This window comes from Scardinius erythrophthalmus (genome assembly GCF_964197995.2).
Source record: "Scardinius erythrophthalmus genome assembly, chromosome: 6".
Lineage (NCBI taxonomy): Eukaryota > Metazoa > Chordata > Actinopteri > Cypriniformes > Leuciscidae > Scardinius > Scardinius erythrophthalmus.
This window is the reverse complement of record NC_138226.1, coordinates 17,615,922-17,639,923: the sequence shown is the minus strand read 5'-3', so window position 1 is coordinate 17,639,923 and position 24,002 is coordinate 17,615,922. Positions and strand designations below refer to the sequence as shown.

Below are 24,002 nucleotides of genomic sequence, written 5' to 3'. Positions count from 1 at the left end.
ATCAGCGGTCTGTGATGGAGTGACTTTTTGCAGACTCTCCCGCTGTGTAATAGCCCTCCTTTTTTCCTGTTTCTGCACCTGTGTCATCCCTCCCTACCCCCTCTTACACTTCCACCTCCCCCTTTTTTGCCAAAACGGTGGGGTCCTCTGGAACACACACACACACAGACGTTCTCGAGCATGGCAAGGCAATTAGCACCCGGGCGCCTCTTCTTGGTCCCCTCTGCCCCACTTCGGCCTAGCCAGTCTGATAAACGCAGATTATAAAATGAATGAATGGCACGGACACATGTGGGAGATAAATGCTAACAGCTGTTAGCAGGAACAAGACAGATATGCTCTTTTAATTTGGGTGGATAATTTAATCCCGTTTCCCTTGGCCCTTGGCCACTGTTGCAGTGGATGGAGGCTCGTCGCAGGTCGTTTGTCAAGTCAGGGCCCCTGTCCTCCAATGTGCAGCATTTGTTTGCTGAGGAAAAAGATGTAAGATAGAGGACACAAGAGAAATGTTTTACTTACAGCAGGCTGTGAATTTCTGCCGGTCAGCCTGCAGTTTGAGGGTGTATTTACACGTGTAAGATCAGATACTTATCTGTGTGTTTGAGCAGCAGAGAGCGATCTTGAAAATTGTGCAATTTTAGTGAAAAATTTGTTTCTTGAATGCCATGGCTAAACCATTTGTCATTCTTCAGTGACGTGCCAATGACCACCTGCCACTGATTTCTCCACTGCTGCTTTTGCTGCATAGCTGAAGAGTAGGCTGAGATGGGTTATGTGGATTGGTGCTGACTATCTGTCATTGGGAGAACGCTGGTAACATGTTAAGAATGATCCATTTTAAAGATCTCTAATATCCTGCTTCTGCCAAAAGAGACATCAAAACCCCAAGAGAAAACAATGCAGCTCTTGCCATGGTGAAATTAAATGTGCAGAGCTGCGGTATAATGGCGAAAAATAAAAAAAAGGGCCAATTATTCACTGAGGATGGTGTCCTATTAGCGAGTTGGCAAAACTGGACACTCTGTGACGAATGGGCCACTGCAAATAAGCCTGAGGCTCTGGCATCCCAACTGCCTGAACATTTTCAGGGCCAGATTTACTGAGCAGCTCTTTAGCGGAAGAACCTCTGCCCCAGATTTCTCTGGAGAAAAAGACTTGGTTTTGTGTCACGCATTTACATATAGGTTTCATTATTGTTGTGGTTGCCTGGGAACCAGATGATATTTAAATCCCTTGTGTACATCTGCAAATGTAACTTGCATGGCTTGTCAGGGAGGCATTCTGCACAAACAAAAAGCCAGATTCGGTAGGCTTACGCTGCAAATGCATCTACACAGGCTTGTCATCAAGTTGCTCAAAACCACCTCTGCACTACACAGGGTTGCTCTTTTAGAAACAACACAACTTGATTACAAACAAGTGACATTTATATAATAGCAGTGTAGTTCTTCATTATGGCATTTCAAATTGTACATCCTAATTTTAAATTATACCTTACAGTGAACATTTCAATGCTGTAGGTTCGGTAGCTGGGTTTTCATCCATGAATATTCATTAAAATGCTGGATGGAATCACCAAGATAAATAGATAAATAAATAAATAGATAAATATAAATAAATATTCATATGCTCGCTTGAGGTGGATAGATTCATTGGGTATTTGATAAGACGACATGCACATAAACAATGCTATAAGCACATTTACTGAATAAATGCTTAAATGTGCATAAAAAAAGTCATTGTGATTGACTATTATTACCTCCCAGAACTGTCTGGGACGCTGTTGCTTCCAGACGTAAGGCATCTGTCAAAGATTGCTAGCAAACATGAAGCTTGTCAGAGCATATGGATGCATGATGTGTCAGTACCATATCATATATCAACTGATTTTTTGATTTATTTTTTATTTCTGTTTCTGTCCATACAGGTTATTTAATTGTGCATGTTCGTTTGCCCTATTTTGTACATTTAGATGGCCTTTAAAGACATCTAAAACTCATTTCAAGTTCTAAATGGTTAAATATAATCTTTAGCAAATCTCAAAATGAATATCCATTTCCATACTATGCACTATAATTTTATGATGCCTAAATTCACTAATGGTTTCAGTATTGTATTTTTAAATAATTTATAGAATGATCAGTATTTCTAATTTTCAAATTGACATTTTTTTTTTTTCACTCAGCACAAGCAATGGAAATGCTGCACGTTCCAATTTTTTTTTTTTTTTTTTAAATTTACCTAGAATTTTCTCATAAATGAAATTCGTAGCTTGTGTGGAAATATAGCCTGTGTGTATGAATTAGCTGCTGAGTTCACTGCCATAGACAGATGCTCCATATTTCTTTCCTTTATGTCTAGTGGCCTGTCTGTCTGCCAAACCTGTGAACAAGTGAGTGCTCTGGTATGTAATAACTACAACTGCTTAATATGAAGACATTGGCTGCAGTTTATGTCTTGAATATCCGTGTGCCGAACTTGACCTTGCTCAAATGTGTACTTAGAGTAATTGAATGACTGGCCCGGTCCCAGTGCCCAGAATCTTTTCTGTCTGCTACTATTTTAGACACAACAAATTTGACAGGATCAGCAAGGCCAAAGTCCTATTTTAAGAAGGCAAACATACTTGTACTAATACTGTCATCTGGAACCATGACTATCACGATTATCGCTTTATAGTTCTTTGACTCAGAACAAAACATGTGGTATCTGTGCTACTCAATGAACTGTTCATCTGTCTGGCTCATTTCTATCATGTTTCCAATCTTGGATTATTATATATTGATGAAGGTAATGTCTGGAGCTGTTCTCCTGATGTGGCTTCTGTTCGACGCTCCCATTTAGTGTTTTTTTTTTTTTTTTTTTCGTCTCAGCATGTTCACATCTGTTCAGAAACGATGTTACGTGACTCCACTGAGAAATCAGATACTTGACACAAGACTGCTTCTAAGTGTTAGTAATGTCCCTCTTCTCAAAGACCATAAAAAGCACCATGCAAACACAATGTAAGGATGATCCCGTCGAGCATAATGGTCGTACAGAGAGCTCTGTAGAAAGGCTAAGCTTGGCTTTGGGTTTCAGATTAGTGTAAACTCCATGTACTCATTACTGTGTATCAATATTTACACTCGCACACAAAGCTAATTACATGTTGACCGTGTAATGCGATTTGCAAATTTGTTTTGAAATCCTCATCCCTTTCCCTGCCCTCCATTTTCCTTCCTAGCTTTGCTTCTTGCTTTTGCAGCTGCACCTTGTGACCGAGAGGGCCTCTCCAGTGCTGTTCCTGCTCCAGTGTCTCTCTTTGGCTGGTAAACATAGACCAGCTCCTCTGGGAAATGAGAGGAAACAGACAGACAGGAACTCAGCCAGAGATGAGCACAACAGGCTTGGCAGCTGTTTCCATAGCAGCCACATTGTTGGGTTTTGAAATGTGAAAAGACAGCAGGACACTGGTTTGGGACGTTATTGTGTGTGCTGCCTGTATCAGAAAGACACATTTTCCTGTTCCATTATCAAGTGAGGAACAGAACAGTAAGACCAGAGTCTGGTGAAGCATCGGAGTATAGAATGTCCAAGTAACTGGACAACAGAGATGGCAACTCAGACACAAATTGCCAAAAAAATTATTTTAGATTCGACTTGAATTAGAGACTAGTAAACAACACAAATCAAGGAGCGATACTGAAAAAAAAAAAAAAATCATGATTCATAAACAATTCACTGTAAACAATTACCAGGTGGGTATTTATTTAATTATTTATTGGTTGATCATTTATTTTTTGCTTTTTTGTGTGCTATAATATATATATACTACCATTAAAAAAGTTTGGGGTTTAATGTTTTTAAAGTCTCTATGCTCCTCAAGGCTGCATTTATTTGATCATAAATATAGTAAAAAAAAAAGCAATATATGCAAAATACTATTCCAATTTAAAATAACTGTTTTCTATATTAATATATTTTAAAGTGCTGAATTTTCAGCAGCATTTACTCCAGTCTTCAGTGTCACATTCTTCAGAAATCATTATATGATGCTGATTTGATGCTCAAGAAATATTTCTTACTATTATAAATGCTTAAAACAGTTCACAGCACAACAGCAGTGCAAAAGATCAGCATTTGTGTGAAAGATAATTTTTTTGTAACATTATAAATGTCTTTTCTAACTTTTGATCAATTTAATGTGTTCTTGCTGAACAAAAATATTTATTTTATTTAAAAAGAAAAACTCTTACAGACCCCATACTTTAGAATTTCCCCAAATCCCAAGTTAATGCTTGGGCTTGAGATTTGACTTGGACTTTATATATTTTCCCCAACTACAAAATCCCAAGTTAATGACTTGGACTTGAGATTTGACTTGGACTTGTGACAAAACACTGGAGGGCGGACTTGTGAACGTGTCTGCTGGCCAAATATTTAGGTACATTTCTTTGCACTGAATAGGTTTTAGTCATCTTAGATTGTCACTGGAAGTACCTTACCATGTTTGGTGAGAAAACACAAGCTAATAAAAATATTTTGCAGATTCTTCACCTAGTGAGGGAGCACAGGAATAGAAAAACAATCATTAGCCATAGTTGTGGACGAGTTTATCCTCGTTGACAGCACTTGGCGGAGCATTAGGGCCCTGATCAGGTTCATGACATAACTGAGACAGCTTTATTATGACAAGAACACTCTTGAGGTCAGGAGCAGGAAATATGCATCTGTACCCGTCCACTCCATCAAAGCAACTGGAAATATCACTGAGCCTTTTCTCTACAGACACATGGCCCATTTCTCCACAATACGTTGAGTGAGCATGCATGTAATGCGGAACAAAGAGCAATGCTAATCATGCAAGATAACAACCAAGAATTATCTGTGCACTGTACCCTTAGAGGCAGGATTACTTCACAGATGGATGCTACTACAAGCAAAGACGTGTTATTGAGAGCATTATGACACACTTGGCACCAAAGATTAGCAAGCTAGCATGTTGTCTAGTGCATACCTACTTTGAGCACCAGCTAGCTAAATAATTGCATTTGATACTAGGGGACTAGCTAGGGGCCAGAACATGGGCACTAGGCTAGCCAAAATTAAATGGTTGTAAATTAAACTTGTTATTCGCTATTGGGATACTTCTCTATTTTAGTTGTTTTGAAACCCTTTTAGGCTAGATTCTTCCATGCCAGCCTTCAGAGCCACGTCTCATCAAAGCTTTTACTTGATAGGAGACTTTCAATAATTTAGGATTGACAGTTAAAGACAGTGTCTGCTGTCTTCTCCATCTGCATCCATCCACACAAGGAGACTTTAAGTCTGACATGGTGCAGCTGCAGCTAATGAATACCTCCATTTAAAGATGGAAGAGGCGGCTTGGTTGCCAATCAGCCTTTGGGTGTGCTTGTATGGGGCTGTTGAGAGCTATTTCTGTGTACACAAACACTGGTTTTGCTTTTAAAGTATTGTGGGACTTCAGTAACAGAGGTCACAAAAGGGACAAAGAAGCTGTGAAGGAATTGAAAAGGCACTATGGCTTCAGCAGCACAGGATTGTAGAGGACATAATACGACCTTGATCGTGTTCCCAAATGAACAAAGTCACTATTAACTCTTCATAAACTCAGTGAAGAACACCTGGTGAAATTATATTGGGGAGGGGGCACAGATGAAGATGTCATTGTACTATGTACTACAATGAGAAGTCTGTGAGATGACAAAGTACTGTACAAAGTACAAAGTTCTGGTTTCACGTTTAATCATAACCAGACTGAATGTTGATCATGGTGTATTTGCTTTTTGTTTTAAAAAGTAGGTGCTCCACAAATATGCTTAGTTAGCAATAGAATAGCATTTACATTCCTAAATGTTTCTATATATATTGGTTAAGTGATTAGGCCATAATTAACAGAAAATAATAATAATAAATAAACATCCTCCATTGGTCACAATTTCAACATTAATGCGTCTTTACGATTTACCAATATGTAAGAATGCTCGTTAAAAATCACATAAAACTTAAATCTTCCTCACAGATATGCCATAGAAGATCACGATTAGCACAATGATAGAGCAATGAGCAAGCACAATAATGGATAGAGTGGGTACAGGAGGACATGAATGAGTCCTTTCCATAGATGTGCCAAATGGGGGGATAATCCCACTGACAAAGGCAGTAAGACTGTAGGCTGGTAAGAGGCGAGCTGAGCCTCAGAAAACCTCTCTCCGTCTTCTTTTAACTGGATTTGTGGAGCGGGGCTGCTGTTTATCTGTGTACAGGGTCGGCTAATGGCCACTGGCTGGCGGCATTGGGGTAATCTAATCAGGATACAGCGGTTTTCATTAAATCGCTTGGGCTGGATTATTCCCCGTCACAAGCCGATTGAAAGGGGACATTTTTAAATGGGGTTAACAGCTTGTTATAAGATTGGGGAGTCTAAGTAAGGGATACTAGTGATGGGGGGGGGGGTCTATTGTGACTGATGCCAGGCTAATCTTCATTACTCAATGCAAAGAGAATGCCACATGGGTGGGGGGATACAACACATGGAGACAAAAGAGAACAAGAGGAAACAAAAGAGAGCTGGCCGTCAAGGAGCAAGCTGGAAGTGGGGGCTGAGTTGGAGGGCGTTTTGTATCATAAGATGCATGGCCCTCTGGGTATTGTATAGAGATCTCTGGTTACATACCATACTTTAACAGGCAACAGACATGACTAATAGGCCAAGTTCTCCAAGGGAGTCAATTTCAGCTGCAGTCCCATTATCAGGCACTTGTAAAGGTCTATACCCCTAGGAGACATAAAGAGTTCTCTTTATTTCACCAAGAATGTCTCATCTCGGTTGTGGTGATAAACACAGGAACATATTTGAAGCACTATAAATGATTGTGCCCATTAAATTGATGATATTAAACACAAATTCTTGCAACTTAGCTCCTGCTGACATCGTATTTAAAATAAAACTTCTTGAAGGAAGCTGTTTGAATTTAAAGGTGAACTATGCAGGTTTTTTAGCTTAATTTACCTTAACTGAACAGCTTCAGAGTCATTGGAATGGTTATATGACTTTTTTCAGGTTGAATGGTGGTCTTCTTGCAACCCCCTAGCGCCTGTGAGCGTAAAAACCACCATTGCAACTTTGGGCTGGTGGGCCGCCGGCCTCAGCGTTTGGAAGTAACGCGTGATATCAGGTCTCGCGATGTAACGGATTGCTTTACGACACTGCACACATACACCATCTAAACATTTATATGCTAGCCTTCTGTGTATCTTACATACCTCAGTGGACATGGCTCTGTGCGTTCACCGGCTTCTTTGAAAACAAATGCACATGACCAGAGGGAGAACATGGGAGGGGGGAGAGTCGCCAACGAGTTTTGACGACAGTGTTGTCAAATATCCATTCCGAAGCTGTAGGGGGAGCTCTATAGAGAAACCCGCGAGCAAAAAGCGAGAAAACAGCGAAGAAATTGCCAAAACTGCATAGCGCTGCTTTAATGCTATTATTGGATTTAAATATTTTTGTCTTGAGATCTGTCTTTTGATTCTACCCCATACATCAGCACTTCTGTTATGTGCAATACAAGCAGGAAGCCACATGGAGAGAAGATTAAAATTACCCTGGCGTGACAGCTCTGGCATTGGTGTGAAAGGGTTGTTTCTTTTCATTCTCAGTTATGTCACTGCAAAGCAATAGCCCACATGACTTTGGATTGCAAGGACTTCAGGTTCACTGTGTCAGCTCTCTATCATTGTCTGTCTGTGTCTGCAGGACGGAGCCTCAGCCAGGGACCCAGCAGGTGCTCTCATTACCTCTATCCCACTGTAGGGACTATCAGTCAGACTTCTCTGCATTCTATGCCCTGCAGTGTGGCATAAAACCATGGGAAATTCACATCTAGTCAAGGAACAGCAGGGGAGAAGTGAAAAGCCCAGTCTTATTCATTGACCAGAGTCAGTAGTGGGGACTGTCTGATAAATAGATTGATAAATGTCTTTGGTAAGTAAAAAAAAAAGCAGTGCTGCTAAAAACAGGCTTATTCAATGCTGTGTTGCATTGCCCTTGTATAAGCATATTTAATGTGTGTAACAAGGATATTTTGGTCGAAATATTGGTTTAGAAACCACTGTTAAACAACTTAAAGACAGTATATTTTAAATATTTGTTGTAATGGCATCTTTTTATGAATGAAGGCCAGTATCGCTGATACTAAAACTGGTACTGATGTTTCTAAGAAACAGATTATTTAAAAAAAAAAACATTAATGATAGACATTCAACATTACAGTATAATTGAAAGCTATCAATTTCAACATTTATTAGGCTTTAAAAAAAGAACAACTTTTAATTTAAGTGAACTTAAAACAATCTTCACATAAACCCATTATAATAAATGTAATATTTACCTGTGGCCTTCCTACCTGTCTAATAGGTAGGAAATACATAAATTGGATAAAGTTCTTAAACACTTTATAGTCTTAACTGCATAAATTATTAATTAAATATAGATGAATCCTTATTAAAGTTACAATTTTCTCTGTTACCTTTGTTCTTTGATTAACATTAATGACAGATATCACAGCAGCGGGTTTAATAGGCTGCTGTCACTTTAAGACCTGCCGCCATGTGGATCTGGCGTGCATCTCATTTTCTTACAACTCTTTAAGTTCATTTATGATGTTATTTAACTCATTTAAGACTGCTCTGATGAGAATACTAGAAAACTGGCATTTTGGCACAATTCTGTGTGTTGTTGTTCGTTCAAGTGCAAAAGAGAACTCTATTCTGGCGCGTCTTTCTGTGAATCGTGTGTGTCACAGACAGGACATTCACAGATGCGTTCTCTTTTGTCTTGTCACTCTTGAATGGTTTAAAAGCATTTGCATGAATAAGAGCGCTAAAAGCATTTGCATGAATAAGAGCGTGATCATATAATGTAATGCTAGCCAAAAGGATGACAGAAAAAATGAATGCTGCGTTAATTGCGTTAAATATTTATAATTGCGTTAACGTGCTGTTAAAAACAGTTGTCCTGCTTAAAATTTTGTAAAACATTATATTTTTTTCCCAGCATTCTTTAACTAGAAAGTTCAAGTTATAAGTTTGTTCAAAAATATTTATTTAAAATCTTTATTATTCTTTTTTTAATAATCTTTTGTAGCCATTTAAGTTTTTACAGTCACTTTTGATCAATTTAACGCAGATATAATACAATTTGTAGTAATGACTTATGAATAAAGAAGTGTAATCACTTATAAATACATTATAATATATAACAATATATTAAATAGAATATTTAATTACAGTATATTGGACTATTTTGGCCATTTTCTAGTTTCTAGTTTCAGCCCAATGTATCCAGAATTTTCATTTTCGGCCAAAAATGTTCATTTCGGTGCATCACTCTGACAGCCAAGCATGGTCAAACATATGGGTTTAACAGTGTAACCTTATGCTATATATAACCCTGGATGATTCTTTGTAATAAACCACAGGATGTGAGCTGGAGGCTCCACAAGGAGCTCTCGTGGAGAGGAAACACTACATCTATCTGAGGTTCCTATCCCATGCGAGTAGCACGCACAACGGCTTGGCCAGCCAGCTGAAAGGAAATGGAAAAGGAAATTGCATAGATGGGATGCAGGGGTCCATGCCTTGCTGCAGATGCAATGACTGGAGCAGAGAGAAGTTATGTAACCCCACTGGGCCTCCATGATCTGGCTGCAATCCTGCTGATAAGCACACAAAAAGATCGGCCAGGACAAATTTTCTGGCTGGAATCGGTGTGGACAAGTGCGGGCACGCTACCCTGAGGGGAATGGATATGGTAACCTGTCCAATCTCCAACTTAGCCCCTGGATCTGGCCGCTGTGATGGACAAAGGCAGTTATGATAACAGGAATTCAAGACCCCTCCCAACCCGACAGCTGCCCCCACCAGTCTTTGTGCTGCGGGGATTTTTTACGCACGAAAGGCTCCAAAACAAAATGAAGAATGCAGATTAGCAAAGCCGCTTAAAAAATTAAACAACTTGCTCGAGCCTGTTTGCGAGGCTCACCTCCAAGAGATAGGAGAAGGCCGGTCGTTTCTGGTTTGTGTGATAACTGACTGCGAGGATTTCCATCCCAATTTCTCAGTACCGGGATAGGCATCCCAGTTAATTGCCATCGCTCACTTAAGTGCACGTAAATGGCTTTTTCATCCCTGAATCTGTCCTCTTTATAATTATCCTGCAGTGTGGTAATTACACAGACTCTGCACAACTGGTATTTGGTATTTTATGGGACAACAAACTCCTTTGCTCTTTTCTAGACTCTCTTCCTCCTGCTTTCATGTACGAGGAAGGTAAACACAAATCCTGTCTTTGAAAGCCCATCTCTGGGGATGTTTACGAAAATCACAGTATTGCTATTTGCTGGATGCTTCCGAAGTATGTAAGCTGGAGTGATGAGGATGTCGTCTGTCATGAGAGGAGAGTTAGAGCTTTGACGACTGCAATAAAAATCGCAAAAGCAATCTCTCAGAGAACCTTCTATGACTTTGTTACATGCTAGCAGAGAAATTGTCCTTTCCATCTAGATGTCTCATCACCGACGTGTACGGGAGGATTTACAATGAAACAATAGCCTCTCTTAGCTTTTAAAATGCTGGCATCGATCATAGACACCTCGAATCAGATGTCTGTTTCACCGATACCTCCTATGATCTGATAGCGCTCCCATGCGTGCTTGGAATATGCAATGGCAAGCCGCCCCTGTGTTGTGACGTCTCAATCCTTGTGGGCTGTCCTGTTCTCTCCACGTGGCTATCAGCCCAGCTCATCTCTCTAACAACAGACACAAAGCCCTGCCACTCTGCCAGTCAGCCATAAATGAAGTGAGGCGGGAGGGAGCATTTGATCATGAACTGATGCATAAAAGCTTTTATTGTGAGGAGCAGTGGACGGCGGCGAATTTTTGCGACGAAACAGTGTCCTGATGAAATCCCCTGTGTGGGTGAAACTAGTGTCTTTATCTATTTATTTATTTTTAAATGGACTTTGCAGTGCACCTTTTGCAGTATGAGCATATGGGTCAGTGTTGTAATTTTTGTCCTCTTATATGAGCGCGTTTTTATTTTTCATTTTGGTATATTTTTAAAATATAAGATAATTTGACCTTTTTTATAACAAGGCGATTAGTTCAGGTTGTAAAATATAATCAGGTGTGACGTACCCAAAATTTAATGATATTTATGAATCAATTATTCATGATACACACACACACACACTGTGCCACTAAGCTTTTCTTGAAATTTGTAAATAAACTGAGATTTCTAAAAATATGAAACCAACATGAATACAAAGACATAATTAGATTTTTAAAAAGATTTTTCATTTTCTTTAATCGACGCTGACCGATATCAGACCCTAAGCTTTTCATTTAGCATTTCGTTTGTTTCTCTTTTTTTCAATGTCAAGAAGTCCGCTCCAAAATCTCCAGCCTTATCTCTTCCAATGTCTATCGTTCATGCATGCAGACACGCACACAAAGACACCTACGCAAATCCAGCCCACACACTCCCAGCAAAAGAATGACCTCATCCCCCACCTCCTCCCTCCCTACTCCCTGCACTCTGGAGCAGCTGGGCCGAGAGTGAGGTCACCTGAGACGGCGAGGGCCCGCCCCTTCTGACTCACTCCCACACAGCCTTTTACTGTGATGGCACTTTGAACCCAATTACCAGCATCTGACAAGACTGCTACAGTGACATAAAAGGAAACCTAACTGGGACTTGATGAATGCCTTTGCAGTCTATTAATTCCTGACTACAATGGAAGCAGCAGAGAGGGAGACCTTTGCCAAGTGTGCATGGTGTATGTGGGCATGCGAAGTTGCACTTGACTGTGCTGAGTTTTTCTCTCTGGGACAGCCATGCTTTGAAGCCACCGGGCTTGCAGACGTGGTGGGACGGCTGAACGGCAGGTGCTCCTGCTGCCGCCACACCTGTCTGCACTGCAGGGAGCCCAGTACGGGAGCTCTGGCACCACCTTGCCAAAATTCCCCAAACCATTGCTGATTATCACAAGGTCACGAACGCAATGACAGCATCATTGCTAGGACGAGGTAGCGACTCCATGATGGATCTCAGGCATTACCTCATCATTTTACTGGAATCTACAGTGCAGTCGGGCACATTTAACACTTTGCATTTGACAAAGTGGGTGATCTCATCCTGAATATTGTAGCGCAAGAGATGAGTCACAGGCACTCAAAATATACAATTGAGCTGTTGGCCTGTTTGAGGATCGCCTGAGGGGGGAGGGTACCGTAAGAGCAGGAGTGCCAGCGTGATGCGTTCACGTGTGCGCAGATGCTGGCTAGTCTCTGCTGGGTTTGCCTGGTGCAGTGGCCCATGCTTAAAAGCCCACTTATATGCCGCCTGCTCCACTGAACCTAAGAGAGGTGCCCAGTAGGCATCTCTCATACTAACGCAAATCTTTAAACAACCTTTCTGATCTGCGCGCTGCAACCCGCCATACCTATGCATACACACAAAAACTGGCACTTGCACACAGACAAGCCCCCATTCCAACAGAGCCGGGCTGTTCCCTCAGGTATTCCCGGCAACATTACAGATTAAAATAGCAGCCGACCCACATAGCTGTACACTGGCTCAGCCTCGCCTTCAGAGAAGGCAGACTTTACGTTCTTGACTGCAAACACCTTACAATCACTGCCATTTTTGCACTTCAATTCCATTGCGTTCGCACCCACTGCGCTCTTATAGCATATACATACACCAGGTGCTTTGATAAAGCGGTGCTAAAAGAACCTGGTAACTCCACCAAAAACACTAAAAATAATTGTTATTACAGACAATTTTTGTATAAATTATGTTGCAATGATAAGATTTAGGAGCAAATGGTTGAAAGTGGGTCTCTGTCTGTGCAAAACAAAGGGAGAAGGCTGAATGTCTCAATGAGCAGGACAAATGCTCCAAGGTCGCTGGTCCTCAGCACATGACCCATTTAACTGAGCCATAACAAACTCCTTCCCCAAAACCACTCAGCAGGACTCGCATTGCACAACGTTCAGGACGAAAGCACATTTGAGTGTAGTGTGGACGTGGTGGGGAGAATTGTGTTTGTTAGGGCAGCTCCAATTTAAGAAAGATTTATAAACGCATTACACTTTTCAAGATGAGCAATATTTTTATACAAAAGGAATAATAAGAGCAATTGGGAAGCTATGTAATATATATGTATGTGTGTGTGTGTGTATGTATATATATATATATATATATATATATATATATATATATATATATATATATATATACATATAATTATTTATTTATTTATTTATTTTTTGTGAATTTAAGATTCTTTGAACAAAGGTATTACTTTTTGCTGACCCTAAACCTTTGTTTGGTATTGTTTATACTAACTGAGACTTATTTATGACCTGACTTCATTTCTCCCACTACGATTTTAGGTTTCACAATAACAACTATATAATCTCACAATCAATTTGACTTTATTTCTTATTAACTTTATCTAATTTTATCTAACAACCCATTAAAAATTTTACTCAGCTTTATTAGGATTCAGCTTTTGTTTGAGTTTGGTGGAAAAGCGAAGCATGCCAGCAAATGTGAACAGGTGGGTCTCACAGCAGAGCAGCTCAGAGCCGCCTCAAGGAGAAACAAGCAGAGCAATGCAGATCCTTAGCCAGAGCTATATCAGGTATACAGTATGGCACCTGGCACAATTTACAGAAGGTCTGGCCTGCCTAAAATAAAAGGCTTAAAATAAAGCTTACACAATATGGTACTTGCACCAGCTTAGCAACCATCATAAGGGGCTGTAACCAGTATAACTGTAACAGTACGGCTGTTGGGTTGATGAATGGAGAGGATGTTGGCAGTTGTCCATGTGGAGGGAGCAACTTTTGGGGCAGGGGGAAGGAAAGGGAGGCCTGCGGGTGGGGGGTGGGCGATAGTGGAGAATCCCGTCAGTAAACAAGGGCTTGGTTTCCTCCACTGAATTGGCAACGAATGGGGAGGAAGTGGTAACAGCACACTTCGAAACTCGCTTTCGAAGAGCAGAACCGCAAACATTCTTTGTGTGTGCTTGATGGGGCGGTCCTTCCTTCTGAACTGTGCTCAAAGTCAGCTCTCTAGTGTATTAGCAGTATGCTCTTCCACACCGCCAGGTTGAACACACACCGGTTGTGTGCCCGGTGCCAGGGGGGCATCTGCCCTTTTTATTTTCTCCCCATGTAATTACTGAGCAGAGCTGTTAGTTAGGTGGAGGGCTCTGTGAGGGTGATGTACGCCAATCCTGCCTGCACACCTCTCAACATAAGAGGCATCCACCTGCTTTGACCTCCACATGAACAGATTGCATCACAGAGACGTGGTTGTACTGCTTTCCTATTTTAATACTATTCATTATTTTGCATAAAATATCTCAAGTGCCTAATATGATGATTGTGCTATAAATTAACATGCCTTCTATTTTGGACATACAACTCTATGAATCCAGATATGCGTAGGATTTTTCACATTTGAACAGACCACATCATGCAAAATGTCCTGTAATCAGTGGCTGTGCTTTAAAAGGTGAACCGCAGACAGGGTCAAAAGGGGTAAGAGAGCAAGAGAGAATGAACGAGAGGAGGAAAAGAAAGAGCAAGTGAAAATGAGCAAGTGTAGTGAAACTGGACTGGCACAACAGGAGGCTGGAGTGAGCCAGATCATGTGACCATCAGAGAGAGACGATATGCAAATATGCACTCACACACAGATGTTTGTTTTCAACATCATGGTGGGACTTCATGGTCAACTTTCCATTGACTTGTGTTAATGATATTTTCTGTTTTCTATAACCCACAAGAAACGATATAGTTCAGTCCAAATTAAAAGGCAAGCTGGGTATGATAGGCTACAGTGGTTCTCAAACTGTGATACCCTCAGTTCCCTCAAGAAATTTAAATTATTAACATTTATTTTAAATTGATATTTTTCCCTGTTTTATTTCAAATGTCTGATTGCAACTTTAATGTCTCTTTGCATCTATAAGACTCTTGCATAGCCTACAGCGTCCATGAGAATGTGTCTACTACATTTTACTATACTTTTCTTTCAGTGCACAAAAGAGAGCATTATTCTGGGATTATTATTCTGTTTGCCCTGTTTGCCCTTATTGAGCTTGATTTCCTTTCAGAAACACTGGATTTAGCAGTTTTGTGAATCATATCAATAATCACAACAGACAAGTGCTTCTACACAGATGAGAGATGTTTTTACATGGACTACATTGTTCCAAATGAATACATATTTTATTAAAAGGTATCCGTGTGATTGAATTGGATTGTAAAATTTCTAAATATTTTTATTGTGTTGTTTTAGATGCTGCTTCCACAGATCTGCTAAGGCCCAGTCAAGTATACTTCATTTGGTAAGTGTGCAGTATGATTGATCAGAACTACTGAAGTATTGTTATAAATCAAAATATAATATTAATCAAAATCTCTGTGACATTCCAACAAAACAAACCCCAATATATCCCTTTGCACTTTAATAAACTTACATCAAATTATCAACGAGCCCAGCCAGTGTATTAATTCACAAATTTTTACTTCAAGTTGTCTCAAGGTCACAAAACACAACCTAAATCCACGTTATACCTAGTGGAAAAGTACCTGTTGTTTGGTCATTGTGTTTTAATGGGTCTTGTGACCTGTGTCCTTATTGTGTCTCACCACCACCAAAACAAACAATGAGCTCACCACTCCTGTTTGGCAGCTTGACAACAGGTGTTTGGTGATTCAGACCTGAGTTTCCTGCCACTCTGAAACCCAATATGAAATCACAATCTCCACTAGACAGAAGACTCCAAATTACTCAAGAGGAAATGCATTATATGATTCACATTAACCAGTAGTGTTGCTACAACATCTGCATGCTAAAAAAATTACAATTTGATATCGATGGAAAGACACAGTCGCCTCTGATAACAGATCACTTTAAATTGTAATGAAGGCACATGGATTTTCTGTAAAGCTGCTTTGAAATGATATGTATTGTGAAAAGCGCTATACAAATAAATGTGAATTAAATTGAATTTTACATCTGGATACAAAGAACTGTGATGTGTACATGATAGAGTAGGTTGTGTATGTTTTAGTGCTGTGATGTCAAACATGGTGACGTGACAAGATTTGTTTGCACTGACTGACTTCTCAATTATTGTCAGTTGTTTTTGAGTGTAATGTGCTTTTTTGGTTCTAAGTGTATTTTTGTATTGTTTAGGGCAAATTTCTTAAAAAAACAAAAAAAAAAAACCAAGATGACATGGCTTAAATTTGACATTGGCTAGCTGAAGATTATGAATATTAGACAGTCTGGCAGCAGTCTTAGGTTGGCCTTATTGCGCATTCCCATCTGGACAATATCAGTGCAGGGAAATTCCAGAAGGCCAAGAGGCTAGAACGAGTGCAGGACCGTCAGAGCTGAATCTCACATCAGGAGCACTTGAATAAACATGAGACATCCTTTACTTTCCTCCTCTGCTCTTTTCTCTCTTCATTTCTTTATTTTTACCTTGACATTCTGCAGGTCTACTTATAGCTGGTTTGGAATACACAAAATATCATATTTATTATTCATACCAAATGCCCTCCTGGTTTATGCAACTCTCATTTTTGCAGAAAAAGGAGTGCTGCCGTCTCAAACAGCATTGAGGTACCATTTGCAATGGGAAAGTATTGATTTCCAATCTCCTTTTTTTTTGTTTTTTTTTTCAGGGTGGTGTGAGAGATATCATCAGGCTGTTAGTCGGAGTTTCTATGCCTGTGTGTGCACTTGCACTTAGAGAAAAATGGCTGGTTCCTCTCAGCCTGTTAATCAAATCCTTGAGTGGCTAAACTGCCTCTCCATCGAGACCAAGGGGGACGATAGGACTCATGCATAAAGATGCATTCCAAACACTCATCTTTCTCTGTCTTTTTCTCTCTCTGTCCATCCTAGTACTACTTCTCATCTCCATGGGCTGAAAGACTCTCGAGAGACGGCAGACAAATGACCCACACCGTCTGCACCATCCAACAGCTACTCAATCATGGCCCCTGAAAAGCTCTTGATCCCTCCATAACAATACCACCTCCATCAGCAATCACTCGGAGGCATGGGGATAATTAACATGTTGAATGCATGGATGCAACTAGCGTGCACTACTATTGGGTCAAAAATCATAAACATTTAGGCCTACCCAAGAAACTATAGGTTATGTACACACGTTTCCTGGAGAAAGATCTGGAATGCATCCTTAGAATCTGAGAATCAACTGCATGCTGTGAATCATCTGCAGTTCCTTAGGCAGCATATGCGACCACACATTTCCTTGTGCCCGTATTGTAGGTGACACACAGTTAGACAAACAACAGACACTCTCAGTGAAGATAAGCATGGACCATTAGCGTCTCAGAGCTTGCGTGGCCAGATCGAGAGTGAGATCACTTCCAATGGTTACTGGAAATGGATAGGCTGTTTAACATAATCAGTATTGCTCAGCGTTTCTCATAACATTCATTTACATGATCTCATCATTAATGCACTGGTTTGGGTTTCTGAGGGATATATTTGACTTCAACTTGAGGGAAACTACAATGCTTCCTTGAAATGCAGTCCAAAGTTTAATATTTAACTCCCCTAGCTTATAATAGTTGTATATTTCCTTACTTTTAATCACTTTTGCACTGTTGTTTTCATACTTATTTCCTCAGCTATTTTATGTTCCTGATTGTGTTTGCGTACTATGTGCCTTATATACACTTCTGTGGTTTTATACCATACCATTTCATACCATGTGGCAAAAAAAATGCTGCAGTTTCCTCTCTTGTGACATTGTACATTTCAAGTCATTGTAATGGAAAAACATCCTGGAATATTTGACATTATTATATATATCTCTTAGCATTTTTTCAGCCCGTGAGTTTGTTGAAGGTTGTGTTCTCTGGAGATGCTAATTATCCCCCAATTTCTCATTTCACCAAACCTATGTTTGACTGTTCAAAAACCTACCAACTGCCAGTTTGATGCCGTCTTTGATCTACTTCTAGTGCTGAGAATAAATTATAGAGCAATTGCCACATTTCATGGTGAACGATATTTGGTAAACAGGGCACACAGTGTACATGAAGGTGAGCTAGGGCTGCGCTTCAAATGCTAATGATCTTGTGAAAGCTGTTTCACTTTAATGTAGTAACTCAAAATCACAGAATAATAGTCGAGTCGGGTATTGCTTTTTTTTTCCTCTATAATTTCCACAGCTTGTTATTTATTAGTTTGCCCAGACCTGTCATGCATGCTCGTGGTTACAGCTTTTTTAACAAAGAGATGGAATTCAACATGAAATTGCTAGGTTGCATCAGAAGCAGCCTGTGCTAAAGCTTAGTATGAACTTTACTCAAACGTAAAAGGAGAATGTGACTGAAAGGTCCCCCACTTCAAAGGGAAACCTAGTTCAGCCCTATACATGAAAGACCCCTGCTGCACCTCACTACTGCCTAATTACTGTCAGCTGTCTGGGGGCTGAGTGATCTGCTGTGTCTGGGAGCTACACTTTTGCAGTAGTCACTAAGATTGTTTATAGTAATATTTGAGCTACAGTGGGTTTTTGTGAAATCGAATAGTAGTCGTTTCAATCTGTCCAAGTATACATGAAACAATGTGTAACCTACTATTTGAAGGGTACATGTTGCATGTCACCTGCAACTTTGGAGCAAGTGCACAAAGCCGAGGTAAATTATAGTCAGATTAACTTGTATATATGCTTGAACAAAGCTTAGCTACAACTGTCTTATCCAGGTCTGTTAGTAAAACTTCTCAAAAATCAGACTAATATGATTTTAGTCTGACAAAAGATTGACATAACACTTTTAAAAATGCCAAATTATTGCTTTCGTCTGACACAGAATTTTAAAGTGCATTTCGACTGCACACCATAAAATCTGAATCATTAGAGAGAAATAGGTAGGCAGGAAGAAAAATAGTCAACTCTTTTGCAATCTCCGATGATGACTTGACAGTGATTCAAAGTCTGTACTAAACCCAGACAGTTCTTGATTTTGACCTGTCTAGTCACTGGCAGAGGCAGCGTACGGGAAATGCCCAGAACAATGGGTTGGTTTATGATGTCATACTAATACCAACACAGTGGTGACTTATGAATGCAGTCTGCTCGCCGATCCCTGCCATTATATGGGCCAGTCGATAATCCAGTGGAAAGCTGACGAGATCAATTAAGTTATAAAACTCAAAATCAGCAATAGGATCACACAGAGGGACAGGCACTTTCCATTGTGGGTCAAAAGTGTGTACCAACAACATAGTGACTAATGGAGCTTGCTGACTGGTTCAGCAGGGGCCAGTGAGGTCAAAACTGTTGGAGGGGAAGGGATGTGTCAGAGTAGCCAAGCCTCCACAGATGCACTGCATATCTGTGTAAGATAACTTTTTGACAGCTTATTTATCTTGACGTGGGAGTCCTTATATTTCAACGCATGCCTGAGCATCAGCATGTACTGATAGACCTGTTAACACTTCAAAGAGAGGCCGGTAGAACAGGTTTGAGGTTGAATGCCAAGGTGTTTCCCTCAGAGTAAGGTCAGTCAGTGAGGACATCACCACTGACAAAATTCAGGCTGTTGAATCTAAAAATGCAGCACAAAGCTTTGAGGGTGTACAAGGATCCTTCTTTGCCTAAACCTGCAAGTCTCCCAGTAGATAAGTAGGAGCTTAGTACATTATCTGAAGACTCTGAAGACATTGCAATGTTACCACTCACTCTACAGCTTCAGGGGAGCTTTCTCTGGTGTCGTCAACAAGGTAATGCGTTTGGCCATTACTTTGGTGTCCTGGAGCTTTGCCAATTGCAGAAAGAGAGCAGAAAAGGTCTGTGCAGTCAGAAGATACACTGTGAGAAAGCAGCTGTGTTCCTCAGGGTATTACATAATGCACATTTCAGTGTTCACTGCCCAGAGAAAGTTTGAATGCCTTCAGCTGGAGCAAGCTCAATGTGGATAGAGAAGGAATGTGATAAAAGCATGGATGGAAGCTAAAGCAGGCCAACTGCCTGCACCATGGGCTGCAGGGGGGAATTAGCAAGAAAGCGTAGGGGCAAGGATGTTAGGCTCCAGCAATCAGGTGTGGAACCTCCACTTGGAGCACTGACGTAGCCTGACTCAATTGAAATACATTTTTAATGTTATCTTGTAGCCTCTTTCTCAACCCCCATCCACCGACCTAACGATCCAGCCCTTTGTTTCGAAAAATTACTGGGCTGTGAAATGCAAAAACTCACAGCACAGAATATGCATGCAGTGTGATTCATTATCTTGTCAAACTGGGCTTCTCTGGGACAGACCAGTCTCAACGTTTGAGCGCTGCACTGCCTTCATCTCAGATAGCTGCGTCCTGCAGCTTCTCTCAGGGGCTTACGTGACCCTGCTCAGACGTGTTCCAGTTCTACTGACTGTGATGCGTTTCTGTGGGTCAGTCGTCTGCCCTCCAGCTGCCAGTGAGCTTTGAGAAGTTCACCACTTCTCAGATTCTTTTTCTCAACCTTTAGCATGAAAGCTATTGATAGAACAGGGGAAAAAAAGAGTAGGTCTTAGGTTTTGCTGGGATTATCAGGACAGCCAAGTATCATGGGTTCAGACTGCAACACTTACAGTAGAAGTCATTTGGAGTTACTGATGGCAATTAAAACTTTCTGAACAAAACACTTGATGACGAGAAGAAGAGTGCTGTAAGGACAGGTCTGCCAGACTTTGTAGACAAAGAGACAGAGAGTGACCCATTTTTGCTGTGACCCACAAAAAGGCCTTCTTGTCAGAGAAGGACACACCAACAAAGGCCCACGTGGTGCGCTAGCTGATGGAGGACAGATGGATGGATGGATGCAGACAAACAGACTCAGCCCCCCAACCCGTCTCTTAGGTGATCCTTACTAATTGGCCAGGCTGCCTTGACTGCCTCTAATGGTGGTGTTTACTGCCTCTGCCTCATTCCCCAGGCCACTCCACCTGCTCTTGCAGCCTCCAGTGATGAGCTCTGAGAGTCATACTGGGTGGCACTGCTTGAGGAGGGGGGTGAGAGCCAACAGGGGCTCTCTTGTTGCACAAACAGCCGCTCTTTGAATTAACCTTGCTTGCGGGTCATCGCCAAAATAATCCCTCCCTTCTCTACCCTAAGAAAGGTTGGCGAGTTGTGATTACAGCAAGCCGCCCTCTCTGTCTTTTCCCTCTGTTTTTTTCTCTCTCCTCTGTGTCTCTTCTTGACAGTGAAAGATAGCGTCTTTGTTCAAGTTGGGGGAGACAGTGCCAGCAGTTTGCGTTCCTCGTGGGGAATAGATGCAGTGCACGTTCGGTGGACAACCTCTCGTCATCCCTGAGCACATCACCTCTGTCACTCTCCCCTCTGTGACCCTTGCGCCCCATCCCTGGTCGAAGACTGAGCTCTGAAACTCAATTCACCCATATCACATCCATTAAGGTCTGATTCATACTCCAATCACAAGGGGCCGAGCACAGCTATCCATCTTGTCTCCTTCTCAAAGGGTGCTGTTTACCTTGCACTGGCAGATCTAGGGCTACACTTTAAAACTATCACAACTCGTAAAAGAATCAAACTTTAACAATGATGTTACTCAAAGAAAAAAGCCTGTCTACAGAGATAGGCCTTTTTCTCTTCATGTTCATTTTCTTGCCATCAGATTCAACTTTATTTTTTCTGATTCCATGTGGTTGTTCCGCTTCTCTTCTGATGCGAGTTGATACTCACTATATATATATATATATAAAAATGTGATCCATATGTGCTTGGACTGTCAATTTACACTGCAGAGAATAAATGCCCCATGTACACATGCATGCTATTATTTGATATGACCATGATGCTTTAAGTTAATTAATGCCAGAATTAGCAGATAAACCAGACCTGTCTGTCTTCCTGCACAACATATTTCTTCTCTGTTCTAAACTTCGAGAAGAGATTGCCAGACCTGTATTTTCCTTCTATACTCATGCCAATACGTCTGCATTTGCATTTGCTACCAGGTAATATTTGTATTAAACGTGCCGGTTGAATTGCTGGTGGGGGTAGATATGTTTCAAGTTCACACATCAGCAATAAATAACCACTCACTGCATTTCCCTGCAGTTGAGCACATGGAATTGCAATGAGCTGAAGACAGCCAGTGCATGCGTTCAGAGGCGTCCGTCGCCACATCGATTACCAGAAGTCCTTATCATTAAATTGCTGCCGTTTAATTTATAAAACTTCCAAATCCTGGTGCTATTATTACTATATTTGCTGCTAAAACAATTATTACCCAATAACACAAAGCAATTGATTTGCATTGATCACATTAAGACCTCATCACTTAAAAACATGACTATGTTCCAGTGGCACGTATGTGCATCATCTCCAGCTTTTCCAGAAGGCTTAAGTGGGATATCATAAAAATGTAAAACACCACTATTATCACTGATTACCTCTCCCCCTTCAAGAGTCAGCAAATTGTCATACAGATGCACACCAGCTCTCAGGAGTGGGTGATTTGGATGCATTCTCCTTACATCCACTCACGCGCGCACCCTCGCGGCGGAGGTAATACATAATACATGAAGATCGGGAACTGCTCTTGATATCGTCGGGCTGAAAAACACTAAGTTATCTGACAGACGAATGCATTATTTAATAACAATTCGCTTATTGTTAGCCAAGCCCTTATTTTCTCTGGCCACATTACGTGCGCCTTAACAAAACGTCAGATCCAGTCAGAAGTAGACTATAATGCACATGAATCATCTCGTGTCTTATTCTGTCATTGACATCTGTTTTGCTTTGAGTATACAACAGAGAAGTGTACTTAATATGCGTCTCATTCCTTAAAGCATATAGATTATTCGTCTAACTAATAATAATCACTTTCGCTCGTAGAAATAAAAAGACCGGAGTTCTAGACATGCTTTAGTATGAAAGCAGTAAAACAGCGCTTTCGTCATCACTATAAACCACTACACGTAATAATTTGTACAAGGAAACAGCGTGTTTAGACATACGCGCGCACTGTGAAGTTGTGAATGTTTGCATTAGATCCATGTGCGCAAATAAGCACGGCTTATTTATGCGAACTAACAGTCCAATAGTTACGCGCAAACTCTCACCTGCTGCCAGTTCTCCTCCAGCGATGGCATCGCCGAGAAGTAGCCCGTGTCGTGCACCAGCTGAAGTTCCTGAAAAATACTGTAATTTGCCAACACGTCCATGTTGATGCTCACAAGAAGAAAAAAAAAGTCTTGATCCTCTGGTATATTTTTACTTCTCAGCCCACTGCCAAACGCAAAAAGAATGTTTCAAATCCTCAGTGAAGTGTAGTTCAAAGCTGGTAATTTAAGCGCTTTGAGGAAAAGGAAGGAAAAAAATAAAAATAATTCTTGTCACTTAATTGCAATCCCCGCGAACTCTCAGATCCTCAGCCTGGGAGTGGGATGCAAAATCGGTGACATGAACTGTCCACCTATTTCCGCATTGCCTCTGTCTCTTTTGCGCTATAAATTCCAGGTAGCCTTTATCTTGAATGCCGTGGATCACCAAGGCAAGTTGCTGGGCTCGCTGTCTCGCGAGCTAGAGGAAGCCAAGGGAACTAGAGGGGGCGTGGTTTGTTGTCAATCAATTCCGTGCGTGACCATATACGGTAAATAGGGTTGATGATCTCACTGGCGTCCAAGTAAGGCGGTGCTAAAATGGCCAAATAGGAGGAGTATAATTTGAATAATATAGCGTGATTGGCTCAGGACGCTTGTCAATCGGGCCGTAGAAGGCAGTGAAAGGTGAGCTATTTTTAGAGAGCTATATAGCAGCGGCAGCGCGCTGGCGTCTCTCATACGGCCAGGGAGAACGCAACAAACAGAAGTAGAAGTTGCAGTTGAAACGTGAGGCAATTCTAACTCTTTATGAAG

General features: G+C 40.9%; 1 protein-coding gene across 2 annotated transcripts in view; it reads right to left on the bottom strand.

Annotated features, from left to right (window-relative positions):
• Positions 1–23,657, bottom strand: part of klf7b (Kruppel like factor 7b) — a 43,256-nt gene extending 19,599 nt beyond the window's left edge. The window contains exon 1 of one of the 2 annotated variants that reach the window (XM_081368403.1): positions 23,208–23,657. In XM_081368403.1, coding sequence (XP_081224529.1) covers positions 23,208–23,309 — 102 coding nt within the window. In that variant the 5' untranslated portion in view covers positions 23,310–23,657. The remainder of the gene's footprint in view (positions 1–23,207) is intronic. The other variant, XM_081368404.1, reaches the window with a different exon arrangement.
• Between the last annotated feature and the right edge of the window lie 345 nt (positions 23,658–24,002).